The sequence below is a fragment of the Aythya ferina genome, assembly GCF_964211825.1.
Source record: "Aythya ferina genome assembly, chromosome: 1".
Lineage (NCBI taxonomy): Eukaryota > Metazoa > Chordata > Aves > Anseriformes > Anatidae > Aythya > Aythya ferina.
The window spans coordinates 68,928,898-68,939,735 of NC_140296.1; the positions used below are offsets into that span (position 1 = coordinate 68,928,898).

The 10,838-nt window shown below is 46.1% G+C and overlaps 1 protein-coding gene across 2 annotated transcripts in view; it reads left to right on the forward strand.

Annotated features, from left to right (window-relative positions):
• CNGA3 (cyclic nucleotide gated channel subunit alpha 3) overlaps window positions 1-10,161 on the forward strand; it is a 36,011-nt gene extending 25,850 nt beyond the window's left edge. For both annotated transcript variants that reach the window (XM_084516035.1, XM_084516034.1), the window contains 3 exons: window positions 1,114-1,221; window positions 2,106-2,212; window positions 5,021-10,161. In XM_084516035.1, coding sequence (XP_084372161.1) covers window positions 1,114-1,221; window positions 2,106-2,212; window positions 5,021-6,429 — 1,624 coding nt within the window. In that variant the 3' untranslated portion in view covers window positions 6,430-10,161. The remainder of the gene's footprint in view (window positions 1-1,113; window positions 1,222-2,105; window positions 2,213-5,020) is intronic.
• The last annotated feature ends 677 nt before the right edge of the window (window positions 10,162-10,838 follow it).

Sequence of the window (10,838 nt, forward strand, 5' to 3'; positions counted from 1 at the left end):
TCTATCAAGTGAAGACCCAATTTTGTGGTCACCAGTTTTGAAGTGATGACCAGTGTTGTTGAAGAAATGGGTCAAATGTGCCAGAAGATGGCAAAGAAAATACTTTTTAGATTAAAGCTGCTTCCTTTACTAACATTAGAATCTGCACATTCAGCTGATAGCATGTATAATGCCAGACATATATACAAATATGAAATAAATTCTCATTACATTTATATTTTTTTTCATTCTTGGAAATTTGGAAAAGTCACACTAATACATATCCAAGGATTCCCTGCATTATTATACATTTCACTGATCATACTGCCACGTGTCACTATTGGAATAACTTCTGCAGCTGTGGACCTCACAATTCACTAATAAGTTTTTCCTCTTATTATCTACAGTACACCTATTTGCCATCTATTGAATATCAAGCTTTTTTCTTACTGGGGAAAGGCACTTCGGAGCATACTGCACGTGCCACTTCACCATGCTGTTCTTTAAGTCTTCTCTAAGTTCTAGGCCTGTGTTCTTCCTTTAGCATCACTTTGTGATAAAGCCAAGGGAGCCTGGACTACAAATGTGTGAAATTTGCTTTTACTACAGACTGTGTGTGTGGGTGTGTGTTGTGTATGTTCATGCAGAGCCTTACTCATGTAAACATGTATCTGAGTGTATTTGTGTTTTACTTGTTGAAATGCATGTTCATGCGGTCATTTCTGTAATGGAAGGGTTTGCCAAAACCATCAAAATTAATCTGCAAAGGAAGGCTCTTCCTCTAGCAGTGGGCCATATTCTTCTAGCTGGAATGATGATATGGAAGATTTAATGTTTTATTTTGTCTTTACTGGGGGTCATATGCAGAAAGGATGTTATTTTCAGCAATTTGAATAGCTCTGCTTTTCTTTCCACTCTCGCTTACTTTTTTTCCAAAGCTGGGTCAAGCAGAACTAGAGTGTGCCAGACAGGATGAAGCTAGTACTTGGTATCTCATCTGGGATGCTGGTGTGGATACTTTCTCGTCTTAGGCAGCTGTGAGTTAATCATGAGATGAGCAGCCTCCAGAAGAGGGAGTTCCAGAAGGCTGCTTCAGTACATTGCCACTATAAAGCTATGTGTTTTACTTTCCAGGAAGAAAAAGGAGATCTTTGTGATAGATCCTTCAAGCAATATGTACTACAACTGGCTGACCATAATTGCAGCACCCGTGTTCTACAACTGGTGTATGCTAGTGTGCAGGTACGGATTGAAGTCAATAATTTTAGGTTTCAAATTTAAAGTCTCTTTACATTTCCTGTATACATCCTCTTCCTCTCTCCCTGCAGGTTTTTGGGGTGGCTTGCCTAGGAGATTTACAGTTCACGTGCAGGTCACTGGGAGTAGATGGCTTTTTTTTTTTTTTTTTTTTTTTTTTTTTTTTTTTTTAATCTGCCTAAAAATAAAACGTAATTTGCACCGAGCATCCCCCATGAGCGCTGGCTGTGGCCTTTGCGTGCCACCTACTGGCTAGCTGCGGTGATGTGCTTTGGCCACTGGCACGGTAACACCCGTGCTGATCCTCCAGAAAGGAACAGCAGCAAAGGTGTGGGCAGTGAAGGGTCATCTTAAATTAATACGAGGTGTCTACAAATGCTTGAAGGGCAGGAGGATTTTATTCGAGTTTTTTCCCTTTAAAAATGTGAAAAAACAACTGGAATCAAACCAAGGGAGCGCTGTGGAAATGGTTCACTGTGCCAAATGGCTGGGAGAGGTGGGGATGGTTTACCACTCAGAAGCAAATCTTTTATCTGGGAGTCCTCTTAATGCAGATGTGCATGATTGGGATGCCTGAGGATCTCTCACATGAAATCTGATGCAGGTTTGCATGTAGGATATGTGTGTCCCTCCATATGTGCCTGTGTGGCACGTATGTGATTGAGATCTGTCCCTGGCCTAAACAACTCTGAATTCTGAAAGATCCTAGGGTCTATTTAGACATTGCTTCAGCATACAGATGTCTAGGCATGGAGGTATGTTGTCCTTTACTTGCTCAGTGCCAGTAACATGCACTAACATGCTGTCAGAACACACGTTGCATACGCTCTGCTTACAGTTGTAATTTTTTTTTTTTTTCTTTTCTTTAGGGCCTGCTTTGACGAGCTACAAATTGACCATATAAAAGTATGGCTGTTCTTGGACTACTGCTCTGATGTAATCTATGTTTTTGACATGTTTGTTAGATTCAGGACAGGTGAGTCCTTCTGTGGTTTTACAGTGTTTTCAGAAGAAATGTGGATGTAAAAGCTAGAAACAAATTCCCTTCTGAGATCGGACCAGTGTAATAGCCCAAATGCAGAGTCCAGCAACAGAGGCTTTAGGGAAATGAAGAGTCGTGGTTTGTTTTAAGGTTGGACTTACCAACACCTGAATTTCACTTGTCTCCAAATTCAGTCCTACCAGTGCTTAGTAGGCATGCCAAATGCAGACTGAGTAGTGTTCTCCAAAGCTACACTAACAGGCTGCGTGCTGAAGGGAAGAACAAGGCACCTCTAATGCTGCTACCACTCCGTGCATGATATATTGTTCGTGCATATGATTGAGCAAGAAGCCAGCTGCATCCCACAAGTGCTGATTTCTTAGCCACGCTGTACAGCAGCCTGCTCAGAAGTGACTACAGAGTTAAAGTACAAGACCTGGCACCTTCCTCAGGCTCCAGTCTGCAGCCCTCTGCTAGACAATGGTAGCACTGCTCCGCTGGCAGTTCTAGGCTCTGAGAGGTCCTGGCTGTGTAGGATATGGCTAATCCTGCAAGGTGGTGATGGTGTGGGATTAGCCCAGGCACCTCTGCTGCAGTCCTGAAGGAAGTGTGATGTTAAAGGATGTGTGAGGATCCTGCCATTTCTTTAATGAAGTGTTTCTCTTCAGCTTCTTCTCCCCGTTTCTGTAGTCCAGACAGGCTGAGATCCTGCAGCTGAGTGTGCCTAACTGATGCTGATTCTAGCCTTAAAGGCAGCATCTGTTTTAAACTAAACAAGGTCGTGGTATGGGCCTAACAGTGACACACACTGATCCGTACCATTAAATTGCTGGAACAGCCCTTAATGCAATTTGATCTATTCCAGATAGCACTCCCTCAAGCAGTATCTGGGCACAGCTGGGGGTACAGCAGAGCTGGGATTTGTTCGTGGTATTATGTCTGGAGGGGGCTGGGAGAATTTCAGTGTGTGAATAGAAGCTGTCACGGTAGCTGCTCTCAGGGGCAGAAAATGTGTCCTGGCTCCTTCTATTTACTGGTACAGCCACAGCCCAAAATGCCCCTTGAAAAGGTTCAAAACTGCATGCATCAGTATAAAAATGAGAGTTCTTCCAAATCTTTGATTTTAACTTTTTTTTTTTTTTTTTTTTTTTTTTTTGAATAATGCTGACAGCTTGACAGTAATTACAGCTCGTGACAAGTTGTAAACATAATTACAAGACAGGCTAAAAATGCTGTCACTTCGGGAGACACACAACTCATAGCAGCAAGCTAAATTCTTAAACCTAGCAAACACCTCGTTCAACAGAAAAGTCTGTTTCAGAGAGCAGCCTAAGTCTCAAAACACTCATTTTTTTTGTGGAGTAGGTGGGCTTCAACTTTGTATATGCCAACTTCTGTCAAAAAGCCAACTCTGTCCTCCAAGTTCCTCTTCCTATCTGTTACTGTGAAGGGAATGAATGGAGCAGAAATTGGGCAATACAAGTTACAAAAATTCCATGGTCTATCCTGATAATGACTGCATGGCTGCCAAAGCATGGTGAGAAGGTTGGCTCTGCAGGCCTGCACATTTTCTGTTTAGGTGCATAACACTGTTAATAAGGGCACATTTGACCAGCTCTTTCAGTAGTTTCCTAGGAGGTAACACATCCATGGCACAAGCACTGCTTCCATTTGTAGTCACCATCAGTTTACAGACACTTGAAGGCTGATACACACACACACACAAGGCAGATGTACAGGTCTGGAGACATTCCAGAAATGCAGTGATGCTGTACAGCTGCTGTGCAGCTTGCTCTTCCTCAGCAGATGGTTCTCTGAGAAAGACGCTGCTTGTAGATTGCCAAAAGATTAGCAAAATGTGATAATCCCTTATAAACTGGAAGTGTTTTGCTTTTTGCTCAGTGCGCTTTTTCTCCTGCCTTGCCTACTGCACAGGCACTTGAACATCTCCACTTGTCATTGCACCGAGTGTTTTGCAGTGAATAACTTTGGCTGTGGAATATACTTAATGCCTCGAGCTTTCTGAGGTAAAAACCAGCACTGCATCTGTACTGCTCAGGCAGCCTTCCTATGAGTAGTCTTACACAGATGCGTTTTTTGTCTTCTCATAATTCTTAAAATTTAATACACTCCAAAATCTTTTGAATGAAAAGCATACTAACGCACAAAATTCTGCTTAGTAGCTATCTCACTGGAAGCTCACAAAGAAAAACCATTTTCTCCGAATGAAAAAAGAAACTCCTGTCAGCTTTAACACTGAGTACAAGAGAAAAAGCATCGCTTGGGGGAAAAAATGGATTTCATGATCTCAGGGGTATTTATATTGTTCTGGAAAAGTTTCTGGTAATCCATTACACCTACTTATTCTTGGTATTTATTTAAAAATATTCAGCCCTGGTCTTATACACAATTGCTTCAACACATACTTAGCTTCGGTTATTTGTCATGCCAACAATTCGTGAAAAATTATGCATACAAATCTCCCTGTCCTTTTTGCTAAAAGACAGTCAGCTGTCCCAGAATAGAGCAGAAAGCTGTGGGGAGCACTGTGGTGTAATGGAGTCAATGCTCTACATTGTTATTTACCAGTTTAGAAACTTAATTGAAATATTTCAATTTACAATGAAGTGTTTTTCATTTAATGATCTCACAGTCTATTAATGTCAGTATGCATAGCAGTGGGAGTTTTAATGTTTTCAGGTATCTGAAATGTAAGTCACTCAGTACTGTTGGTGGTAATTCTGAACTGCCCCTCTATTCTAACAAGTAAAATACATATTTTTTTTTTTTTATTCTTTAAAGGCTTCCTTGAACAAGGCTTGCTAGTTCAGGATGAAAAGAAATTACGAGACCATTATACCAAAACTGTGCAGTTCAAACTGGATGTGATGTCTCTTCTGCCAACAGACCTGGCATACCTGAAGGTTGGTTTGAACTACCCCGAGCTGCGATTTAACCGCTTGCTGAGGATTTCCCGGCTGTTTGAGTTTTTTGACCGCACGGAAACCAGGACCAACTATCCAAACATGTTTCGCATTGGAAACCTCGTCTTGTACATCCTTATCATCATCCACTGGAACGCGTGCATATACTTCGCCATTTCGAAGCTGATCGGCTTTGGAACTGACTCGTGGGTCTACCCCAACATCTCCATTCCGGAGTACGGGCGCCTGTCCAGGAAATACATTTACAGCCTCTACTGGTCAACGCTCACGCTGACCACCATTGGAGAAACACCGCCCCCGGTGAAGGACGAAGAGTATCTCTTCGTGGTCATCGACTTCCTGGTGGGCGTGCTGATCTTTGCCACCATTGTCGGTAACGTGGGCTCCATGATTTCCAACATGAACGCCTCCAGGGCAGAGTTCCAGGCCAAAGTCGATTCTATTAAGCAGTACATGCACTTCCGAAAAGTGACTAAGGACCTGGAAGCCAGGGTTATTAAGTGGTTTGATTACCTCTGGACCAACAAGAAAACGGTGGATGAGAAGGAGGTTCTCAAAAATCTGCCCGACAAGTTGAAGGCTGAGATTGCCATCAATGTCCACTTGGACACGCTGAAGAAGGTGCGCATATTCCAGGACTGTGAAGCTGGACTTCTCATTGAGCTGGTGCTGAAACTGAAACCTACGGTCTTCAGTCCTGGGGACTACATTTGCAAGAAGGGAGATATCGGGAGAGAAATGTACATTATCAAAGAGGGAAAGCTGGCTGTGGTGGCAGATGATGGCATAACCCAATTTGTAGTCCTAAGCGATGGCAGCTACTTTGGTGAAATCAGCATCCTAAACATCAAAGGTAGCAAATCTGGCAACAGGAGGACAGCCAACATAAGGAGTATTGGTTATTCTGATTTGTTCTGCTTGTCTAAGGATGATTTAATGGAGGCCCTCACAGAATACCCAGAAGCCAAAAAGGCTCTGGAAGAGAAAGGGCGACAAATTCTGATGAAAGACAATTTAATAGATGAGGAAGCAGCAAAAGCAGGAGCTGACCCAAAAGACTTGGAAGAAAAAGTAGAAAGACTTGAAACAGCTCTGGACACGCTGCAGACTAGGTTTGCTAGGCTCTTGGCAGAATTCAGTTCTTCTCAACAAAAAGTGAAGCAGAGACTTGCCAGAGTAGAAACCAGAGTGAAAAAATACGGCAGTGGCACCTTATCAGTTGGAGAAGCAGAGGCCGGAAAACCCGAGGAGCAGAAAAATAACTGATGGAGTATTTATATTTCCTTACTTAATGGAGAAGGTTGAAACGTGTGAAAGCCATAAATGTATATAAATGTGTGTGCATACATAGCCATGATTATTTTTATACAGACTCAAGAGAACGGTTTTTAGCGTTTTTAACTCAAGCGGTATTTTCTTGTAAATAGGACATTGTCACCTTCTTCATTGGGGGAGATTCTGGTCTGTCATTTGGGTACCTTTTTTTTGTACTGAGAGCGGGTTTCTTACAAGCCATGCTCAGAACATCTGTGTATGATATGTGTACACCTTGACACATTGTCTCTTCATGTGCATGTTGTGTGACAAAGGCATTGTACTTAAACTAGAGGGATTGTTTTTTTAAAGGGCTTAACAATGTTTATAGGGTATGTGCTCTACCTTACTAGCCTATTAAATGTGTGGATGCACAGCCGGGCTTCTCAGAATCTCTGTTCATTCACAGTGAAGCAGTCTGCACAAACTGTAGGGCTACAGCTGAGGAGAAGCTGGCACTTGGCCTGTGCAGTGCAGCCCCGTATGTGTATGGCACGGCCACACATCCGGATGCTTGTGTCTGAGGCTTTCCTACTGAGCTGGGACCCGCAGGAAGGGTCAGGATGGCAGAGCAGCTGCACGCTTGGAAGGGAGTCTCCAGAAGCTCACTGGTGGAAGATGTCTGTGGCAACACAGCTTCACTAAACCTGGGAAGAGAAAACAGGGTCTTGGTGTGAGCAGCTCCTGTACGTAGGGTCTAGTGGGGGCGAGTGGTCAGTCCTGGAGGAGCTCTACTAGGAAACTATGAGGGCCAGCAGGACGGGCTTCCCTCAGCCAGCCTTCCCTCCACACAGGCTTTTTTGGGGGGCACGTCCTCTGTTGCAGTCTTTGCAGCTGTTAGACCTGTGCTTTCTTCCTTTTTATTTCATTTAATGATGCCTACTCCACCTTTCTTTGCTGCTTAGCGTCAGCTTTCCTCCTGTGTAGCTGTCACACTACCACATTTCCACTGGTTAGGGAAAATGAAGACCACATCTGCTCCGAAATTTTACTTGGGTCCTGTGGATTGAAGCCTGACTGTGCTGGCTGCTTTTGGGCCAGATGGAGGGTGGTCACCTCCTGGTGACTGCCAGAACCTGGCTCCGAGGTGAGTGCACAAGTCTGGCCCGCTCAGTGCTGTCACATCTAGGGCAGCACAGCGCTGAGATGGTTCCTTGCTCTGCCACATTGCAGCCCCCGGGATCACCTCCTCTGAAGGCTTCTGAAGGGATTTCTCTAATATTCTCCCTCCAGATTTAGCTGAGTAAATTCTCATCTCTGGGCAAGCAACTTTTCCCCTCCTGTGAACAGTTTTGAGCTTGGTGAGAGAGAAAAATCTGCCAGCAAGTAAGGAGCGGGGCTTGGCTTGCAGTAGTGGCACGGGGGCCACCAGACGAAGGCTTGAGCAAGGGCTGCAAAGTATCCCCAACACCAGGTTAGCTTTGCAGGGACCTGTTGGTGAAACCAGGCTGTGGTGTGACCAGTGGCAGCTGAGGGATGCTTTGGAGAGCACCTGTACCCTTTCATGGCAGACTTCAGAGCCCAGCCTCTCTGCCTTCTCCTGAGGCTTCACCCAGGGTAGCTGTGGGCCAGCAGCAGCAGGCTGGCAAGAGCACATATGTTAATGTCAAATCTTCCTGCCATCAAATTAACCATTTACTCATTTAATTGATGCTGGAAACAGTGGAAAATACACAGTGCCAACTAACATCAGTGAGAGCTGTCTGCAACGTTACAAGCCCCATTTCTCGAGCAGGAGAAGGTTTGCCCATGTCATTTTAAGGCAGAGAAACCCAGCCATCCTCTGGCCCCATCTCCTCACTGGGCCAGCCTCTCCTGCCCAAGCAGAGCTGTACCAGGCACAGCAGCTTCAGCATGGGGCCAGGCTCCTTCCAACCTCCTCAGCGCAGCTGATGGGCTGGTGCAGGGCCACTGCTTACAGCATTACAGCCAGATAGCCACATGTGGCTTGTCTGGATAATAATCACAAAATCGTTAGGGTTGGAAAAGCCCTCCAAGACCATCTGGTCCAACCATCCCCCTACCACCAATGCCACCCACTAACCCATGTCCCTAAGCACCACGTTCAACCTTTCCTTGAACACCCCTCAGGAACAGTGATGGTGAAGTGTCGTTGACTACTTAGACCAAATTTATACCTGTTAAAGCCACCCCCCAAAAAAAACAAGAGTGGTTGTCTACCTGATGGGTCCAACCGCTTGAGCCATCAAGTAGAGCATAGCTGCTCTTCCCTTTTCCTTCTCTTGGACCGGTTAACACATGCCACAAAAAGATCTGTTACTGCTATTGGCTTCAGTCTCTTTGAAATGTATGGCTTTTGGTGGTATGAAATCACGTCCTTCATCTCTGTAAGATGTTTCCCCCTTTCATGTGGATACAGCATGTACATTAAAACCTTTTGAGTAACACTCGAGTAACTCTGTGTTCTCTTATCCCTCTGCTCCTGCTTTTTAGTGTTTTATCGCAGACTTTGATACTGCTGATAGCACACGGCCCAGAAAATCAGTACTTGAGGCAAAGATCTGAAGCAAGGAAAATCCAGGCGGGAAGCACCGCGCTTTCCCCTTGCTGCAGGGTGCCTGGCCCAGCGCCTGCTTTCCGTGCCCAGCTTTGATGCTGGTACAGTGCTAGTGGGTGCAATGCAGGCACCAGTGCCCGAGCATTGTGTTTCCTCAGCAAACGGGGTTTTAATGCACACAGTGCTCACATGCCACGCTTGTACAGGACACAACCCCTGCTGAAGCAGGTGGCCATGGGGTGGTAGTGTTGCTCCAGCCTGGAGGCACCCGAGAGATGCAGACGGTTTTAACATGTGCTGCAGGTGCAGGAGGGTAAAGCTGATAGAGCAACTCCATCATCCTCCAGGTCCTGCTTGCAGAGATCTTCCCTAGGGAACAGGCCCCAAGTCAGGGTCTGGCTCCAGAGCAGCAAATAATGCAATAGCACTCCCTCCTTCTGCCCACATCCCTCCCTGACTATTTCAGTAGAAACAGCTGCTCTGGAAAAATTCACACCAGCGAAGGGGACAAGAGAAAGGGTGGTGATAGGAACCAGCACGTGCATGTGCACATACCCCCAGCTAGAGCCGCAGATCTTCCTGCAGGAAGTGCCCAGGGAAGGAACAGCCCCTGCACTTAATTCTCCCTTAGACACCTGCTTTACAGTTCTGCTCCTGCCAAGTATTTATTAACCAAGGAGCACAGAGGGCTGTGCTTTACATTAAGAAACAAACCGTTCATTTTCCTTTTCCCCCTGAAGAGCAGCATTGCTGCTTGCTGGTCTGCAAGGCAGGTTTGTTCTCACAGTGCTGCCACTGGCCAGGATGAGTGAGGATTTCGTCAGGCAGAGGCAGCCCGGGCTGTCCAATGAGATAGGGCAGGGAGGACGAGTAAGGGAGAGCTGCTCTCCATCCTTACACGCTGGCTGGTGACATGACAGCATTTGCACTTGGCTTCGTGGTCCCCTGGCTCCTCTGTTGATGTTTCCACCCTGGAAAAGACAAAGAGAACCAAGCCCCTGTTTACATAATTCAGCATCCATAAAATCCCTTTGTGTACTCCTGTGAGAGCAAAGCCAATCGTGCACTAGCTGGGTCTGGCAACCGTACAGGCAGCCGCAACGCAGGATTCCAGCTGTGGCAGCTTTCCTGAGGGAAGCCATCAACCCGGGAATCCCCGTTTCCCCCTGCGGCTGAGTTCACAGCAGAGAGGAGATGAAAGGAGGATGCTGTGGGGAGCCAGGAAAGCCCCGCTCCCTCTGCTCAGCCTGAGGGGGAAATGGAGGGAAACTGGTACAAGCCCTGAGAAACAACCTCCGGGCCTAGAAGCAGTCTGGCCTTTTGTTTCCAAAATTCAGATTCCAGCTTGCTTTTTCAAGCTTGTTTCCAGCTTGAATTTACTCACTGGGTTCACAAAAGCAAAGGCCGAGGCCTGCTGCTGCCACCCCCCCGTCACAGCTTCACTGCTGAAGAGCTGCTGCTGTGTGTGAGGAGAAGCAGGCAGGGAGGGGAGGCTGGCAGCCTCAGGGTGTCCTCCTCTTCAAGGAGGAGCACAGACTTTGCTCCAGGAGCAGCAGCAGCTCTCACAAAGCCTTTCTTCATCAGCTCTGCCCTTTCTGCAGGGCGATCACAGGAAGCAGCACCATGGCTGTGCTGAAGCCATCCTCACAGGAGGCCAAGGAGGTTGCCACCATTGAGCTCAAAGCTCTGCCCTATTTGTGGTTCCTAATCTCTCAGCTTTTGGCCTCCTTTGACGCATCATTTCTTTGTCTTCCAGGCTAGAAAAATAAAGCTTTCTGTTCTCATCTCCAAGGCCTGTTTTCTCTCCTTCCTTCTGGAGATGCAGCCCCACTGAGGTCACCAG